Source organism: Bubalus kerabau, chromosome 14, assembly GCF_029407905.1.
Source record: "Bubalus kerabau isolate K-KA32 ecotype Philippines breed swamp buffalo chromosome 14, PCC_UOA_SB_1v2, whole genome shotgun sequence".
NCBI lineage: Eukaryota > Metazoa > Chordata > Mammalia > Artiodactyla > Bovidae > Bubalus > Bubalus kerabau.
Window position 1 is genome coordinate 21,586,551 of NC_073637.1, and position 20,062 is coordinate 21,606,612.

The following is a 20,062-nucleotide window of genomic DNA, read 5'->3' on the forward strand; positions in this document are numbered from 1 at the left end:
TCAACAAATGACTCAGCAAGTGACCACAGACATGGGTGAGGCTTTGAGCAAGGAATGCAGCAGTGAGGAGGCAGAGATGGGCCCAAAGCTCACAGTCAGATAAAAATGACAGAACCCTCAGAACATGCTACACGGGAGGCCACAAGGGATGCGGTAAGGAGGAAGAAAAGTGCAACCACAGAAAGATCTGGGGGCGGGGCGGGGCAGAACTGCTCACAGGAGCCACAGTGCCCAGACAGAGGCAGAATCTCAAAACACAGACAGTTATCAGTACTGACAAGATTTCAAAATGAGAGACAGAGGACCAGTCACTACTGTTAGGTAAAACATAAATATAAACACGTTCAATTTGTGTTTCAGACCCAGGTGGAAATGTCAAACAGGCAGGAAGGAGAGCAAGGCTGGAGACCAGGCATGTCCCAGGAAACACCAACAGAGACGACGGTGACCGGGCGGTGGGGTGCGGGGGAGCAGGGACACAGAGACTAGGACGGGGGCGCTGCACGCAGGCATGTGGCCGATCATCTCAGGGAGTGAGCACGTCTGCTCATGAAATTACTTGAGATGTGAATAAATAAAAAGCCTGAAGAGTGGCAGGCCACCCCTCAATGGCCCCGACAACCAGCGCAAAACTTGGCCCTTGACGAGTGCAGCCAAGGCCAGGGCTCTGCCCCTGCAGGACCCCTGACCACACGGCCTCAGCCGTGGAAGCCAACGTGCAAACTTGATTCCAGGAACCACTGGACTCAAAAACAAATTACCTTAGATGACAGTCTCACTACCTGAGTGTCCTGTCTCCTCAGAGGGACAGCAGCTCCAAGCTAGCAACCTCATGCCCAGTCTGATCTTTGAGCCCAGCCAGAAAAACGGTGCAGAAACGTGGGAGGCATGGCCTTTCCTGCCCTCCCTTCTACTGTCTCCAGAGCCTGGAGTCCCCCTGGCTATAAATCAGAGGAGCACCAGGGTGCCCAGACCCTCTGCAAAAAGCCACCTCTACACAAAATCAGACTAGTCTCTACTGTTGCTAAGTCAAGAGTTCTAATCCTCCCAAAAACTTTTTCCAAAAAGTTGCTTTAACTTATTAAACATATAAATTACTTCTTGAACAATCTAATACAGAATATATTCTGCACACTGGGCAATTCAAATATCAATAGGAAAGTATCAATGACACATATTAATGCTGATAAACCAACTTCCTGCCATCCTCTACAAATGTAAGATTTGCTCCTGAGTACTGCAGCATGCAGACAGAGCTGGTACAAAAATGATGCAAAGTCGCTACCGACAACATCTTCTAACCTCTTGTTCCCCAACACTCTGCTTTTCCAGCGTAAGATCCAGTTTTTCAACGATCTTCAAAACTGATTTTACAAATTCATCATATAGCAAACGATTCAGACTTTGAAGGGAGGAATTCACAAAGACAAATGCTTCATCTGCTAAGAGAGAATCCTGAAAGTAAAGAAAATAAATTTCAAAATGCTGCACAAAACAGTGTCAGTACGAGTATTAAATCAGCATGACATACACATGTAATTAGGTTTTATGGAAACACTTGTGTGAACTAGAGCAGACTTACCTCTAAGTTTTCAAGCCGTAAAATACAGACACCTTTCTAATTATTAAGACAACACCATTTCAGTCTGATGTGACTTACGCAGTCACGTAATACACATAAACCGCAGTGAGAAGGTTTAGGCCAACCTCGTCTAAGTATTTACTCCATTAATGAGTGTGTGTGTGTGTGTGTGTGTGAGTGAGAGTGTATGTGTGAGAGAGAGAGAGAGAGATGCTTCCTTGGTGGCTCAGTGGTAAAGAACCCACCTACCAATGCGGGGGATGTCAGAGATGTGGTTTCAATCCCCGGGTTGGGAAGATCCCCTGGAGGAGGGCATGGCAACCCACTCCAGTGTTCTTGCCTAGAGAATCCCATGGACAGAGGAGCCTGGTAGGTTACAGTCCACTGAGTTGCAAAGAGCTGGACACGACTGAGGGACTGAGAATATACACAAGCAGTGTGTGTATACACACATCTATACACTATATACACACGTTCTGTATGTCTATATGCAAATGCACATGCATGTACATATATACACGTGCACTTGTAAACACACATGTACTCACATACACATGCATACTCAGAAGGGACTGAAAAGCACTATAATCTATTATTTCTTTCAAAGTGAAATATTCTACCATCCCAAAACATAGACCAGTTATGCTGTCTTCACTCAAAACAGTCTATGGAACTTAACCTCAAAATATACCTAATATCACATATTAAAAAAAACATTTTAGTAATACTCCTCTACTACTTTACTAATACCTTAATAAGAAAAATTCCTGAGGTTGTCCACAGGACAGGAACCATCTACTGACAAAAACCGCTTTTCCTAGGATACCCATGCTCTGTCGGAGACTGTGTGAAATGGTGACCAACCTGGCTTGGAGCAGATACTGCAGAAACACCTGCCAGCAACACAGGAAGCAGGAGGGGTGGTTCCAATGGTGACAGAACTGTGCACCCGTCTCCATCCTATCACGTCACCCTTAAGGAATACAGAGAGCACAGCTCTCCCACCATGATAACGCTGCCACATTTCTGATACCTTGTACGCAGTTTCTTAAGCTAAAATGAGGACTTGGCTACAACTACTCATTAGTTTCAAATGAGTTCTATGACTTTGCTCCCCTAATTTGATTTTTTTCAAGTCTCACTTTATCCTTATTTACATTACTTGAAGTACTTTAAAAAAAAAAAAAAAGACTGAAAGTAAAACACGCTTCTGAAATAATTAAGTCTCCAGTGTGAACTATGGAAACTGTAGGGGAGCCAAAGCGCTTCCGTGGCTTTCAGCTGCAGTGTTTACCATCGTCTGGTCACAGCTCAGCAGGCTCCTGAACAGGTCCACATAGTCTCTGCAGGTGGGCACTCTCCACTTGCCGGTCCTGGCTACCCCCAACGCTCCAGGGTCCTCAGACTCGGGCTCGGCTCCCTGGCGGGAAAACAGACAGACAGCCACGCTGAGGAGGGACGGACAACAGCGGCACTGCTGTGCCTCCCGATGTGCATTCTTGGAGCTAAGGGAGTCCCCGGCTGAAGAATGCAGCTTGGTTGAGGAAGACAGCACGTTATGAAAGCACAATCAAAAAGCTGGGAAAAAGTCACCATTCTCTAGGACCAAAATAATGATGCACGAACTAAGCTTCAAAACAATACCCAATAATTCACCTCCTCACACAGATCTCTCATCTCATCCTATTTTCTCTAACTGAAGTAAACTTAAGACAAGCCTCCCATTATATACTAAGTATTTTGTCCTAGAGTTTCAAGGGGAAAATATCCTTTTGTAAAAATGTAGGTACAGTAATAAGGTTGTGTTTAAGGATGTTTCACACCCAGAAGTTTATTTATCTGAAAAAATAGTTAGGTATTACATCCTACACTTATCAAAATCTAAGGCACTGCTAATAACAGAAAGGCCATTTTTTTTTCCCCAAAAAAGAATTACCAATCATTGCAAGTAATTTACACATTTGTCTGCAATTTCAAACACCTGAATGTAATATTAACATTGCATTTGGGAAAGCAGCTATCACCTACTATAGAAAGTAATGGTAATTCTTTTAAGTGACAACCATCCTATTGGACAACTTCATTTAAAAAAATCTTTCAGGCAATCAAAAAGGCCCCTTTTGTATATTTACAGACTAAAAGTTCCAGCAACATCTCTAACTTGCAAGGTGACAAAAGACTAATTTTCAAAGCATATATTCAGAATTTACCTTTTGAAGGATCACTGGCTTAGAACATATTCTGATTAAACTTTGATGCACTAAAAAAAGAAAAGAAAAACAAAAATGAAAAATTACACTGAAAAATACTAAACTCTCAACAAACTGACAGCCATTTGAATATACAGTACCTCTTGGTTTTTTCTCTAAGTTTGCTAACACCTTTAATTTTTTTTTCTTTTCTTTAATGTTTAATTTCAAATTTTAGACTATTAAGATTCAAAAGGAAAAGATGAAGAAATTCAAAAAACTAGAGAAAAAAAAGATTTTGGTTCACCAAAATATTAGCAGTTCTAAAAGAGGCATCAAAAGACAAAAAAGAATTTGGCAATTGGATGTTCTTTATCTCAAACAACACGGTAAGATTCTTCATGCATCATCTCAGGAGTAAACTCCAAACTCACCCATAGCACCAATGCAGCTCCAGAGGATGGGCCCCTTCTCCGCCAGGGCCAGGAACAAGCGCACGATGGCCCTGCAGCACACCAGCTGCATCTTGGGGCTGTACTGGGGGAAACTATCCATCTGCATGACCACGAGGTGTTCCAGGACCGGTGAGTGCACCTCAGGAACCTGCAGGGATGAGAGCACATGCGGGTCGGGGCTGCGGCAACAGGCACAGCAGACACAGGGGGGCGGACCCATGAAGAAGCGGCTTGTTACCTAGGGGACTAACTCCTCGCTGGGACCGCCTGAACAGAGGGGAGTAAAACTGTCTGCATGACATGTTAGCTATGATTCTATCTCAAGCAGCAATCCTTATCTTTTAGAAATATGAAAAGAGTAACAGATAGCTTTTCTGCTTTGGAAACAAATCATCAAGTTTCATGACAAAAACTATACCAAAAAACTGTACAAGGTACTAGCTCTTTAGGTCACCTTGGGTCATACTGGTGCCTGAACTGACTGTATGTAACTCCCATTGCATCAAACCAGCGGAAGACCTGGGCTAAACTCGCCAAGCCCATGTTCGGCAGGCCACCCCCTCACTCACGACGTCGAGGTGCAGCAGGACGCTGGCCACAGACTGCAGGAAGCTGGGCAGCTGGTACACGTGGTCCTCGGCAGCGTCCGCCTCCGTGAGGAACAGCTGCCGGCACCGCTGGATGAGCTCCACGAACATCAAGTCCACATCTCGGGCGTTCACGGCCTTGCACGGCTGGAGGGAGGCAAAACCAGTCTCCATCAGCCTTATCCACCTCAGGGTGATGGCACCTAAGGTGTCTCATTAGGCCATGTTATTATAACTGAATGTTAACAAGCTTCTCAGTGGAGAAGAAATACAGATATAGAATGCACTGTACGTCGAAAGATGCTTTCCGAAAAACCTGTAAATACATTCTAAACAGTTACTAACACACAAAACACCTACTGACTGTCACCTGTGTTTCTGGCAGGGGCAGACGGCAGACAATTGGGTGCCGTCCCTGCAGAGGCCTGACGCCCAGAGGAGGGACAGGCCCAATCCCCCCACCGCACAGCAGGGGCACCCACAGCCACACCCTCCTAACTCAGAGACAGTCCAGCTGCACATTTCCCAAAGGCTCCTCAGATGTCGGCCCCAGTCCCGCCTTCTCACAGGCCTGGACCAGTGCCTGATCCGCGTCCTCTCCCTTGTTCCACCATACTCTGTCTACACCAGCTCATTACAGTGAACAGGTGCTCGCTGCCAGACCTCAGCGTCTAAGGATACAAAGTCCGTGCTCTCGGTCACCTCTGAGCCTCCTCACACACATTTCCTCTGCCCTAAGTTCGTATAAACAAGCCACGGAAACATGTGGAGATGAAGACTTTAAGGGGAAAGGAGTGTTGGGAAGACGCAAATGAGGAGGCATCAAGATGGAGGAGTGAGCAGAGGGCTGGAAGAGACTCTCCATCCCAAAAACAGGGGAGTAGCCCTGATGGGGATCTATACAGAGACATAGCAGGAGACGTAATCCGCCAGTGGGAGCCATAGACCCCTCCAGGAGGATGCAGCCATGCCGACTCCCAGCATCTCCAGCAGACCTCACCCGGGCTCAGGGGCTCATGCCAGAGTGAGCTCAGGGGCTCATCAGTGATGGGTGGCCGGGCGTGGCCAGGAGAACATGGTGTTCCTCGTCTCCAGGCTGCAGCCATGTCTCGGTTCTGTCTATTGCTGGCTGAACCCTTACACGAGTCCTCTAACTCCTCTGGCCTCAGTTTCCTCATCTGTAAAGTGGAATAATATTCCTAAAAGCTTATAGGAGAGTTATGAATATTTGAGATAATACACAGGAAGCACTGAAAAAACACATTAACAACAAAACAAATAAGAACAATATTTTCAAAAGTGTGAGACGCTATTCAAAATTTACTAAAGTGATATATATCAAAATATACTATAGTTTCATTCAAATAAAACTAAAAGGGGTCAATAAGTGAGACATACCCCTGCAAAGAGCCCATATCCGCGGATGGCAATGGACAGGTCCTTGCTGTTGGCGTCCACGTTCCTGATGATGCTGTAGAACTGCTCCATGAAGAAGCGCAGTGGGCCCCTGTGTGCCTCAGCATCGTGTGCCACCAACAAGGAAACCTGCATCACACAACGTTCACTTTAGAGGCATCCATCCAAACATGAAAAGGCTGGAACGGCCGAATGGGACATCAGTGTGCTACTACAGGTCCACAGCAGCTATTACTTGTAAAGAACCATCTGTTCAATCCACTTAGTCTCCATCAGGTTCAGAAAAGGCACTTCCTTAAGTAAGCCTTTATTACACGTGATGCATTCTTCCTAGACAAAGGGACTGAGAGAGAAACCAGGTAGACGCAGGAAGACATATGCACAAAACACAGGCTCTGGACTAAAGCTCCCTGATGAAGCAGAAAGCTTCCTTAGACTCATCTTTGACTCAAGATGACACAGAGCTGGGCAGGCCCAGCAGCTGGCGAGCTCAGAGTCACCCACAGACAGGACCCCCCAGGAGGGAACACAGAGAGGATTCAAAACAAACCACCAGGGGAAAAAAAAAAAGGTGTCTCATTTCTCAAAACAATAAGCTACAATAATTACGTGAGCCAAAGCAAGTACTCTGAGAAGCAAGCAGATGACGATCCACCATACACGGTGACACCTGCCAGAACTCGAGACCAGCAAGGGCATCAGGAAGCTCTCGTAACCTGCCCACGACCGTCTAAGACAAGGATGGGAAGAAGCCAGACAATCGCCAAAGGGAGAAAGAAGACATCCACATTGTCGACCTGCAGCCCGCACCGACCCGTACGAAGGCCTCAGGTCTCAGCACCCGGAGACAGCAGGCCGCCTGCAGGCTCCCTGCACCCATACCCAACCTAGATGGAAACACCCTGGGGCAGGAGGGGCAGGAGGGCTCGCCTCGGCCGAGAAGCCACAGAGATACAAGCATCCAGTCTAACAGGACAGCAGACCCCGCCAACCTCCCCCTCCCCTCCCTCCTCCCACCCTGACCCAGCCACCACCTCCAGGGAGCCCTAACCTCCAGCCCTCCCTCACCCCTTCCTATTCCCATCCTGACCCAGGCGCCACCCCTAGGGAGCCCTGACCGCCAACCTTCCCTCCATCCCACCTCCTCACTCTCTTGTCTGGCCTTGGCTCTGAGAACCTGATCAGACTTGATGTCTTTCAAGTTTTTTTTCTTCCAAACCTGCTGCCACTCCCGTGGCGGAGGGATAACCAACTTCTCTTTAAGTACTGCTGCTGCTAAGTCACTTCAGTCGTGTCCGACTCTGTGCGACCCCAGAGACGGCAGCCTACCAGGCTCCCCCGTCCCTGGGATTCTCCAGGCAAGAACACTGGAGTGGGTTGCCATTTCCTTCTCCAATGCATGAAAGTGAAAAGTCAAAGTGAAGTCGCTCGGTACTACAGAAGCTAATGGACCAACTTGTATTTTTTCAAATGTTCATGCACAAGACTGGAATTTATGTCTTTGCATAGAAAGAGTTTTACATAGTACCTGTTTCAGAAAAGACTCCAGGGCTGAGTGTGCAGCTTTCTTCAATTCCACATTCATGTGGCTGCACCACTTTGACAGGACTTCAAATAAAGAAGCGTAGTTGTCCAGAAGGCAGGTGCTAAACTGAGATGCGTGCAGGGTGAATAAGGACAGGCCAGCTGCAAACACAGAACACACCATATTTAAAACAGGATGACAAAGGGCAAGACAAAGAACTTAGGAAGCTTCAGGCACACATCAAACCAAAACCGTGCTCATGAAGCCCTCGAATCCTGACTTCAGGGGCCCAGGGTCCCCTCACACCTAATGCCTCCATCCTCCATTTGAATCAAGAGGCCCACAATCTGGCCAGTGACCCCCAAAACAAAGGTCAGAAGTAGGATCAGGGTTTATTTAAATAAAGACAGAGTCAAAAGATCTGGATTGCTCTAATTTCTTCTGAAATGGTACAATCTTAGTGTGACGATCTCGAATAGCACCAAGAGCTGCCATCAGTGACCACGTAGGAGCATCACAGGGGTCACAGTACCACCTTCACTCACAGTTTAAGCAAACACTCACTCAGACACCAACCTAATAACCTCCTTAAATGCAGAATCTTACCCAGAGGCACGGCGTATCTCTTCAGATCAATCTATTAAAAAAAAAAAAAAAACCTACCATCAATGTTTGACAATGACAAGGCTCAGCTGTGAAAGAATTAGAATACTAAATCCTACCTGAGGACGGATTGCCTTTAATGCAAAATCAAAAATCTCTCTTGAAGTCTGGGGATCTGAGGAAAGACAGAAAGCAGCCGCTGTCACAGATCACAAGGTGTGTCTGGCAGAGTTCATGAGACTCATGACCCACCGCTCTGCTGGAGACAGTAGGAGCTCTTCCTCCATTAATGAACGTGCTAGTACCCAGTACTACTGCCTGGAGTCACATAATCACAATGTGACCAGAACCTGAATTTTAGCCTCAGACCAAGGCTGCAGTCCCAGTCCTGCGTGCACTGGTTACATTAGTTTCCCATCACCACTGTAATCAATTATCACCAACTTTGTGCCTTAAAACAGCACAAACCCACTACCACCCAGCTCTGGAGGTGAGCAATCTGGAACCATCATCACAGACACAAGCAGAAACCCCCGAGAATGACCTGAAGACAGCAGGACAGACCTTCCACAACTGGAGACAGAAGGAGCGGCCCCTGGAGGGGGCCGGTGCTGTCAGCCCCATCCCCAGCACTGGGACCCCAGGGTCTGGACTCCACCTCAGCCCCCCAGCTGGAGACCCTGCACCCAGAAGACGAGGTGCAGGGTCTGACTCTCTGTCTAAGCCAGCAGCACCACCCACCCCACCCAATTTAATCTGCAGGCCCGACACAGCTGGTGTTCCTCCAAGCTGCTCCCCCACCAGCCCTTTATGCGGGCCCTTGGCCAGCACCAGGACCCCTCCAAAGTGACCCCTGCCGTGCCAACACCTCAGCCAGCAACAGCATCCCCCAAAGTGGCTCCCTCCCCCAGGCTGCCCCCACATGCCAGAGCACCAGCCACAGCGGTAACCAGGCCTTAGAAACCGCAGCACAGTGGCCCCCAGGAGGCCAGGTTGGCCCACCCACCACAGGGGACGCTCCTGGAGCACCCGGCTCCAGGGCAGTCCAGGGGAGGGGGAGAGCTACACTCCTGGACCCCACAGGACACCTTCTACACAAAGACCAAGAAACGTAACTGAGCTACCAAACACAAACAAATAGAGAGTTAGGCAGGACGAGGGGCCAAAGGTCATGTTACAACAAAGACGACGACAAAATCTCAAAAAAAGAACTGAGTAAAACAGAGGTAAGTAACTTCCCAGAAAAAAATTTCAAAGTAATGGTCATAAAAATGCTCAATGAACTCGGGAGAAGAATAAAAGAACACAGTAAGAACTTCAACAAAGAACTAAAAATCATATTACCATCTCAATAGATTAAGAAAAAAGTTTCTGACAAAACTGACACCCATTTATGATAACAACTTTTAATGAAGTGGGTAAAAAAGGAATGTACTTCAACATAGTAAAGGTCATACATGCCAAACCCAGGGCCAACGTTATACTCAATGGTGAGAAGCTGAAAGCATTTCTTCCAAGATCAGGAACAACACAAGGATGACCACTCTCATTACTTTTATTCAACATAGTATTAGAAGTCCTAGTGAGAGCAATCAGACAAGAAATAAAAGGGATCCAAAGTGGAAAGGAAGAAGTAAAACTGTCATTATTTGCAGATGACACACTATATACAGAAAATCCTAAAGACTGCACCAAAAAACAATTAGAATAAATGAATTCAGTAAAGGTGCAGAGTATAAAATTAATATACAGAAATCTATAGTGTTCCTATACATTAATAGTAAACTATCATAAAGAAAAATTGAACAATCCTATTCATGCTACTGCTGCTACTGCTAAGTCACTTCAGTCGCATCCGACTCTGTGCAACCTCACAGACGGCAGCCCACCAGGCTCCCCCGTCCCTGGGATTCTCCAGGCAAGAACACTGGAGTGGGTTGCCATTTCCTTCTCCAATGCATGAAAGTGAAAAGTGAAAGTGAAGTTCAGTCATGTCCAACTCCCAGCGACCCCATGGACCGCAAGCCCACCAGGCCCCTCCATCCATGGGATTTTCCAGGCAAGAGTACTGGAGTGGGGTGCCATTAGCTGCATCTAAAAGAATAAAATACTTTGGAATAAATTAAACCAAGAAGGTAAAAGATCTATACCCTGAAGACTCGAAGACATTAATGAAAAAAACTGAAGACAATACATAATATACATACAAATATACATACATATATGCATACATACAAAAATACATACAAATATACATACATATATGCATATATACAATATACACACGTATATTGTGCTCACAGGTAGAACTAATTTTGATAAAATGTCCACACTCCTCAAAGCAGTTGACAAATTTAATGCAATCCCTATCAAAGTATCCATGGCATTTTTCACAGAACTGTAACAGTTAAGCAAAATATTTGAATGGAAACACAAACGACTCTAAATAGTCAAAACAGTCCTGAGAAAGAAAAGCAAAGCTGGAGGCATCGTGTGCCCTGATTTCAAACTACACTACAGTAATCAAACCGTTATGGTTCTGGCACAAAAAAACAGAAACATAGATCAAAGAAACAGAATAGGAAGCCCAGAAAAAAACCCACACACATATGGTTAATTAATGTATGACAAGGAGGCAAGAATATACAATAGAGAAAAGATAGCCTCTTCATCAAATAGTGGTGGGAACACTGGACAGCTACATGCAAAAGAATGAAACCTGACCCTTTTCTTACACCACATACAAAAATAAACTCAATGGATTAAAGACCTAAACCTATAATCTGAAACCACAAAAGTCCTAGAAGAAACATACATGGCACTCTTTGACATCAGTCTTAGTACTTTTTTTGATCTGTTACCTCATGCATGTGTATGTGTGTGTTCAGTCATGTCTGACTCTTCTGCAATCCCATTACCTATAGCCTACCAGGCTCCTCTGTCCATGGGATTACCCAGGCAAGAACACTGGAGTGGGTTGCCATTTCTACTCCAGGGGATCCTCTTGACCCAGGGATCAGATCTGCATCTCTTACATTTCCTACACGGGCAGGCAAGTTCTTTACCGCTGGTGCCACCTGGAGTTACCTCACTAGAGGATGACAAAAGCAGAAACATGCAGGACTACATCAAGCTAAAAGGCTTCTGCATGGCAAAGAAAACCGCCAACAAAACAGAAAAGCAGCCTGCTGAATGAGAGAAGGTATTTGTAAATGATAGGTCTAATAAGGGGTTAACATCCAAAGAACAACTGAACTTAACAACTCAATACAAAAAAAAAAACCAACTCAGTAAAAAAAAAAAATGAGCAGACTGTGACAATACAGAGATGCAGGATGGGGTGGGAAGTGGGAAGTAAGTTCAAGGAGGAGAAGATGTATGTACACAGATGGCTGATGCATGCTGATATTTGGCAGAAACCGACACAATACTGTAAAGCAATAATCTTCCAATTAAACACAAATACATTTAAAACAGAAAAAATATAAAAATAAAAAATGAGAAGAGGATCTGAATAGACATTTTTCCAAAAACACACAGATGGCCAACAGGCACAAGATGCTCAACATCACTAACCAGGGGAATGCAAATCAAAACCACAGTATGTCACCTCACACTTGTCAGAATGGCTGCCATCAAAGAGACAACAAATAAAGAGTGTTGATGAGGAGGTGGAGAAAAGGGAACCTCATGCACCGCTGATGGGAATGAAAACTGGTGCAGCCACTGCGGAAAACTGAGTGAAGTTTCCTCAAAAAACTACAGTTACCACATGATCCAGCATTCTACTTCTGGGTACTTATCCAAAGAAAACGGAAACAGTAATTAGAAAAGATATACACACTCCAGTATTCATAACAGCATTTTTACAATGGCCAAAACATGGAAGCAACCTTTAAGTGCCCATAGACAGAAGAATGGATCAAGAAAATGTGGTGAATGTGCAGGTATATGTATTTGTAGGAATACTATTCAGCTGCAAGGAATGAAGTCTTGTCATCTGCTGCTACGCAGATGGACCTAGAGGGCACTATGCTAAGTGAAGCAGAGTCACGGAAAGACACGTTACACGTGATCTCACCTAAAAGAACAAAGAAACACAGAAAAACAGAAACAGATATGGAGAGCAAACTGCTTGTTGCCAGAGGGAAGCGTGCGAGACACAGGTGAAGATGCGGACGTGACACACAGCTTGGGGAGCACGGTCAGCACTGTCACAACTCTGGTGACGGACACTGTGCGACTTGTCGTGGCCACTTCCTAAGGTGCTCATCGTCAGATCACTATGTACACCTGAAGTAACACAATACTGGACTGCAACTACGCTTCAGTTAAAAAATAAAATAGGCAATTTCCTGGCTTACAACTTGGTGCGTTCACCGACAGGGTCCAAGTTCAATTCCTGGTCAGGGAACTAAGATCCCACAAGCTGCAAAGGACGGCCAGAAATATAAATGAATAAACCATTAAAATAACACAAAGCAAGGAGTCACCTGGGTGTGCTCCTCTCTAGAGGCTTGAGGGCTGCCTTCAGTTTCTAGAAGCTGCTCGCCCTCCTTGCCTTGGGGCCCAGCTCCATCCTCACAGCCAGCTTCTCCCGTCACAGCACCCTGACCCTGACCCTCGTCCACAGTCAAGTGTCCCTGTGATCACACTGGGTTCACCTGGACAGCCTCGTCTCAACGTCCCATCCACAAATGATTCCCCTCTGCCTTAGACCTGACAGTCGAGGGATCAGCATGGCACATCTCTGGAAGCCATTATTCTGTCCACCTCAGTCCAGTGTTCTAATCCAGGAAACAAACATTATCACCTGCTTTAGTGAATTGTTACAGGAATTTCCCTTGCAACATGAACACGATAATCCTTAGCACATGCTTAATGAGCAATAAGTACTATTAATTTTCTTGTTTACCGAATGTCAATTAACACGCCAAGCAAAGACAAACAGAAATAAGCAACGTCACCTGCCACCGAGGTCAAGTGACAAAATAGACAGTCTAGGAGATGAAAAACATGTCACAGAAAGTGCTGTAACAGAGAGGACTACAGAAGCCCAAGGAAGCAGCTCACACAAGGAAGCACAGAGGCTTCAGAAAACAGGAGATCCCTGAGCAGGAAGCTGAGAGGGCGGGATGCTCCACGGACAGGGAGCCGGAGAGAGGAGACCAAGAAGGGGAAGCAGGAGCAGCTGGGCCAGTTTCCCTACTCAGAGGCAGCAAAGACTGGGAACACCCGGTGGAAACGTTAGAAACTGCTGCTTCCTCAGGGTGAAATGATCAGATCTGGAAATTTCTTAAGTTGCAATTCAATAAAAGCAAACACATGCAGGAGGTAGAAAAATCTGGCAATTATCTGAACAAAAATGGTAAGGAACAGCAAACAAGTTCTTCTTTTAAAGAATTTTCTGGGATTAAAAAAGTTTTATTTGTCCTTTAAAAACAAATGAATTCATTATAATGCTCTCATAGCTAGATTATCCTCTAAGCTTAAATTTGAGATACTATAGAAGAACACTACTGACAGTTACAAAGAAAATTGTATTAAACAGAGTTTAAAACCAACAGGCAAAGATCTGCAGCACAAGAAAAAATTACAAAATGCTAATGAAAGAAATCAAAGAGGACCCAACTCAACTAAATGAAGAGGTGCACTGTGCTCATGGGCTGGAAAACTCAACATGGTTAAGGCATCAACTCTCCTCCAACTGATCCACAGGTTTAGCACAAAGACCACAAATATCCAAAAAAGACTTCATCGACATAGACCAATTCGTTCTAAGATTTACATGGAAAGGCACAGACCTTATAATACCCAAATGATTTTTGAAGAATAAAGTGTGAGAACTATATTGGACATTTAAAGCTTACTATATAATTATATCATAAAGACAGTGTGGTGTGGGCAGGGGAACAGAGAACCAGGATCCACCCCCACAAGTGATGAGCCAATCAGCTAATGCCCAACTGGCTTTCTAAAAAGACACAACGATTCAGTGATTTGGTGGTGATTTCATGATGTAGCACGAAAATCACAAGCAACCAAAGAAAAAAATAAACTGAACTTCAACAAAATGAAGAATTTTTGCACATCAAATGGCACAATCAACAGAGTGAAAAGACAACCCATGGAATGGGAGAAAATATTTGCAAATTATGATCCCATAAGGAAATGATATGCAGAATACATAAATAACTCATACAACTAACAAAATGTCAAATGACCTGATTTTTCAAATGGGCAGAGAACATGAATAGACATTTCAACCAAGACGACACCCAAGTGGGCAAGAGGCACTCGTGAATACACTCAACACCAAGAGCCATTGGGGAGATGCAGTGAGAAACCACCTCACACTCACTAGGAAGGCTACGTCACACAACAGGAAGCAAGTACTCTGAGGACGTGAAGAGACTGCCCTGATGGTGGGAACGGGAATTAGTGCAGGCCCTGGAAACTACAGAACCACCACGTGGGCCAGCAAGCCCACTTCTGGGGATGCTCTAAGGGAACGCGGGGACTCCAGGTGTTCGCACACCCATTTCCAGCACCATCGTTCACAACAGTCAAAGAAGCAGAAGCAACCCAAGTACTCACTGATGGCCCAATGGACGTACGTGTACTGTATTCATACAGCAGGATTCTGTTACAACAGGGGTGAACCTTGAAGACCTTGCTGCTAAGCTGCTAAGTCACTTCAGTCGTGTCCGACTCTGTGGGACCCCTTAGACGGCAGCCCAGCAGGCTCCGCAGTCCCTGGGATTCTCATGCACAGTGAAATAAGGCAGCCACAAAGTTACCTGCTATGAGTCTATTTACATAAACGTGAAAGGACAAAGCTCAAGATGGGAGACTGAGCAGTGGCTGTGGGAGGGGAGGAGGAGGGGGGATGTGGCTACAGAAGGAGGAGGGAGACTGCTCCCGCAGCAGGCTGCCAGGGCCTCAACTGTCATGGGCACACACTAGCCCACATTCAATAAAGCGGCACAGAACTAAATTCAACACCCAAGTGGGTGCATGGGAAGCAACTGGAACCGAGCAAGACCCAAAGGTTCATCAGGCAGCATTACGTCATGACAGGAATCACCGGGAGGTGCCAGATGAAGGACACACGTGGATCTCTGCATTGCCTCTCACGACTCCATGTGAATCCACAACTGGTATAAAATTTAAAAATCACACAGGAATTCATCAGACTAGTAGTAGTTCTTCAATAAAGAAAGAAACTCAAGTGCCATCAAGCGATACCTTCCTCCATGGACTTGGTGAAGTTACACATCAGTGACGCCAGTCCCTTCAGACACCCCGCCAGCACCGCAAGTTTGGGTTCTCTCACTGTCGATGTCATCTGAAAGGAGAGTTTAACAAGGTACCATGAAAAGAGAATAGCCCACCAGATACAAGGAAGCAGAAAAGAAGATCATAAAGTTTATCATACCTGGGTCTTAAGTTCACCCAGAAAAGCCCGGAAGAGTTTATCCGAATTGTTTATCATCTCGCTAGGATGAACTTCACCTAATACTCCTAGGAGCTCATATATTTTTTCTAAAACTGAAAAATAAATTTTAGACAAATTAAGGCCTAAAATTAAATACATTAAGCAAAAATCCACAAATAAAAGGAGAGGATTTTACTTCAAAATAATTTAACAATCCTGAATCTTTCCTGATATGTTTTATGTGAATGTATTATTATAAGCTAAATTACATTTGACGTGTGAGTTTTCTATTTGAAGAAATCATTTTGTATAGATTAAAATTTTTATAAGCAGATTTAACACACTACTTCTGTTTCCATTTTGGTTTCTTTTCAGCAAAAAGAATTCATCTGTATTAAATGGGGAGGAAATCCAAAAAAGAGAACTAATTCATTTTTTTGTGCAGTAGAAACTAACACAATGTCGTAAAGCAACAATGCTCCAATAAAAGTTTTAAAAAAAGTTCATCTGTAAAATATAAATACCTTGGCAGAAAAAAAATCCAAGTTTTACACTAAAAACTTGTTAAATTTGTTAAAACATTTTAAAGACACCTTTAAATACATCTTACCTGTATCTGGTATTTTTGCTTTCAATGCAAGTTCTCCATAGAATTTGGTAAATAACTCTCCAACTCTTAATTCATCCATGAGTCTAGAACTCCTCAAAGTCTGAAGTAACTAAGAGAACATGAGTTAGCAGAGTCTAGGAGGAGGCAATGGAACGCTTCCATCTATTGCACCTGTTCGCACACAGCAATGTTCCACAGCCATGCTCTCCAGGCACTCACACTCGGCATCAAGCTAGGTTATGGGGGATGAGGGGCTGAGGTGGGTGGTGGAGAAACAGGGGAGACCAAGTGGAAAGGGATGTAGACTTAATTTCACCTTCCCAAGAAAATTATCCTATGACTAGAGCCATTTTCTCAGAGGCACTTAAGGACCAACAAGACCCAGAGAAATTCTACAACAGAGATGCAAAAAAAAGATATGCATCTGAGCAGAGATCCACGTGAGAGCGAGCCCAACAACCACACACACACAACACAAAGACCCTTTGCGGTGCGAGTGTAAGGTTTCAAGAAAACATTCAAGGACACAACGAGGTGCATCTGGGCAAGTCTCGGCGGCATTAGGTTTTCAGAGTAAGGGCTTCCCTTAAAGCTCAGTTGGTAAAGAATCCGCCTGCAATGCGGGAGACCTGGGTTTGATCCCTGGGTTGGGAAGATCACCTGGAGAAGGGAAAGACTACCCACTCCAGTATTTTGGCCTGGAGAATTCCATGGACTATAGTCTATCGGTCGCAGAGTCCGACACGACTGAGCAACTTTCACTTTGCACTTCTTGCCCCTCATAGCCCAGATTCTTCCTCTGCTCCCCAGAGCTGTGTGAGGGCAGAACACCGAGGTGCTGCTGGGTGATGGCTGGAAACGGGCACCTTCTCACACCAATGGGAGTCCTCAGCATCTCTCACCCACAACTCTCATTTTCAGTTCAAGTTATATGTGCACCACAAACTACATGCACTTAGAAATATTTTTTTTAATTACCTTAATAAGAAGTTCTAGGGCTGGAATTCTACATTTAGCAGCTTTATCTTTTGTGTAAACACTGGTACAAATATTCTAGGATTTAAAAAGAGACATCAAAATCATCAATAAGATCTTACTTCTTATAACTAAGACTTAATAGCTAAATCTACACCTGGGAGAAGAAATACCAATACTTGACATACTACACTTTAATAGTTTTCTACAAGGGCCTCAGCTCGTTAAATTTTTTAAAAATTAGCCACTTAATTCCTAATACAATCAAGCAAAAATAAGTAAACTCCCCAACAAGAAAGGCAGAAATAAAATTAAGCTTAACCATGTTATGATGTAAGTTACCATGTAACTTTCCATGTAAGTTAAGAAATGCTGATATATAAAGAGGTAAGTTTTTTCCTTCTTACCTTAATATCTAGAGAATAAGGTGTGATCTTCTGGCCAATTTTTTCTAAGAAAACACATAAAAACTTTAGGGCTTCTTCTCTACAATCACGAAACTATAATAAAAGAAATAAACATTACGGAAACCTGGGCTAAAAAAAAGTCACCTCAACATGAAGAGACATACACTAGAAGAGCAAAATGAAAATGGTCAACTTACTTCATCAATGCTAAGTGATTTCCGAACAAATACAAGCAAACCAAAATCTTTGGAAAAAACTAAGGAAGTGTGTAATGCTGGGGAAAAAAAAAAACAAAAACAAAAAACAAGTAAGTGAGCTGCCAAGGTTCTCCATAAATGCACACTAAAGGTGATGCTTGTTTCTCAATTCAGCCTCATAAGTGACAAAGGAAAACGGAAAACTCTAGACAATGTTCCACAGTGATAAGGTCAGAATAATGGCCCCAGAGGCCAGAACCCTGATGCCTAGCGTCACACTTGTGAATGTGCTAACTTTACACAGCAAATGAAAATTAGGTTGCAAATGGAATTAAGGCTGCCAATCATCTGACTTTAAACTGGGGAGTGCCCTGGGTCATCAGGGCTTCCCTGTGGCTCAGCTGGTAAACAATCTGCCTGCAATGCAGGAGACCTGGGTTCCATCCGCAGGTTGGGAAGATCCCCTGGAGAAGGGAAAGGCTATCCATTCCAGTATTCTGGCCTGGAGAATTCCATGGACTGTATAGCCCACGGGGTCTCAAGGAGTCGGTTACAACTGCGAAGCCTTCACTTCACTTCTAGGTTATCAAGGGGGCCCAATGCAGTCACAAGGGCCCTCACAAGTGGGAAATGGGAAGGCAGGCAAGCAGGACAGGTTCCAGGCGTCTTAACCTCTGCTGCTGGCTTTGAGGAAGCGGGGAGAGGGACAGCGTGATCCAAGAAATGCAGGTATCTTCTGGAAACAAGAAATGCCAGAAGAAAGAAGGAACCTCAGTGCTACAACTGCATAGAACTGAATTCTGCTAACAACCTGAATGAAAAGGAAATTAACTCTCCCCCAGGGGCTTCAAAAAAGGAGTGGCCCCGCCTGCTGCCTCGGTTTTAGCTTGATGAGATCCCTGCAGGCTTCCAACCACAGACGGGTAACCGACAAACCTGTGCTGTTGTAAACACTAAGTTTGTGGTGTGTTTCAGGACCAATAGGAGATTAGTACACAGCCCTACAATCCCTCAAGTGAAAGGACACCTTCTGGATAGAGTGAACCTCGAACTGCTTTACGACAAGGTTACTAAAGGAACAAAACTGAAGCATTTACACAGTGATGCTGTCCTCATGAACACACCCTGGCAGTCTATAGGTACTACACAGCAATCTCTTTAAGGCTTTATTTCTCTTATTAACAATGACGTTTTCGGAAGAAAATCTCATCCTCTAATTAAGACTCTGCATGTTTGGGTTTTTTAAAGGGAGTGTAACCGAAGTTTTCACACAATGACACATTAAAAACGCTAAGAGGCACTTCAGCTGCAAAGGGTCAAGTTCTTACCGAGGCATAAGTCAAGAGTTAAGAGCATGACTTTTTTCTCAAAAGGAACAGCAGAACTGGGGTTTGAAAAGGTGCTGGTGGGTTGATGCGACAATGAGGTGGAAGAACATAAAACTTCCCTCTCATCGTCGCTCCCCACAGTGGTTAGCAGTGATGCCAAATTCAGAGCATTTCCACCACCTCAGGCTTTGAAATACCTTTCCTCTGGCGTTAAGAACAGAGGAAGTTGACAAACAGTTTTACCCAGATCACAAATTCCCACGGGCCCGTTCAAGCACCACCCCGGGTGCCCACTCGGACTCGAGCGCGCTGCCGGGCACCGGCCGTCCGGAGCCCGGAGCCGTACCCACCCAGCAGCGCGGGGCCAGAGCTCAGCACGCACTCCTGCCCCAGGCCCCGCAGCAGCTGACCACTGGCCACCGCCGCGCCGCAGCGATCGGCAGCGGACAGGGACTCCTGTAGCTGCAGTAGGGAGCCCCGCACGCCGGACCCCGAATCGGCCATATCCTCCAGCCGCGAACACCACTCTTCCTGCCGGGACCGGAAGTGCCGCTGGGCGGCAAGGGGCGGGAAAGGGCGGGGATGGGCGGATTTTCCGGCGCGTGCGCACAGCTGCCTGGGCTCGAACCTGCCCCTAGGACTGGGGGGCGAGGTGCTGGGCCGAGTGGGGCCTTAGTGGGGAGGGGGATCCATGATCCCTGAGCACACCCAGCTTGGGCCCTGTAGTGCTCCGGACGCGGATGCGGGCGA

General features: G+C 45.3%; 1 protein-coding gene across 4 annotated transcripts in view; it reads right to left on the reverse strand.

Annotated features, from left to right (window-relative positions):
- PRKDC (protein kinase, DNA-activated, catalytic subunit) overlaps positions 1-20,033 on the reverse strand; it is a 126,561-nt gene extending 106,528 nt beyond the window's left edge. For 3 of the 4 annotated variants that reach the window (XR_008702138.1, XM_055545943.1, XM_055545945.1), the window contains exons 1-16: positions 19,663-20,033; positions 17,985-18,061; positions 17,788-17,880; positions 17,384-17,458; positions 16,406-16,514; positions 15,796-15,908; positions 15,606-15,705; positions 8,477-8,532; positions 8,361-8,391; positions 7,758-7,915; positions 6,212-6,358; positions 4,796-4,960; positions 4,206-4,374; positions 3,793-3,842; positions 2,877-3,002; positions 1,303-1,455 (exon numbers count right to left, since the gene is read on the reverse strand). Coding sequence is in view for 3 of the 4 variants with exons in the window: in XM_055545943.1 (XP_055401918.1) it covers positions 1,303-1,455; positions 2,877-3,002; positions 3,793-3,842; positions 4,206-4,374; positions 4,796-4,960; positions 6,212-6,358; positions 7,758-7,915; positions 8,361-8,391; positions 8,477-8,532; positions 15,606-15,705; positions 15,796-15,908; positions 16,406-16,514; positions 17,384-17,458; positions 17,788-17,880; positions 17,985-18,061; positions 19,663-19,816 (1,776 nt within the window). In the remaining variant the exon portion in view is untranslated. Of the gene's footprint in view, positions 1-1,302; positions 1,456-2,876; positions 3,003-3,792; positions 3,843-4,205; positions 4,375-4,795; positions 4,961-6,211; positions 6,359-7,757; positions 7,916-8,360; positions 8,392-8,476; positions 8,533-11,967; positions 15,443-15,605; positions 15,706-15,795; positions 15,909-16,405; positions 16,515-17,383; positions 17,459-17,787; positions 17,881-17,984; positions 18,062-19,662 lie in introns of those variants that run through there. The other variant, XM_055545944.1, reaches the window with a different exon arrangement.
- Between the last annotated feature and the right edge of the window lie 29 nt (positions 20,034-20,062).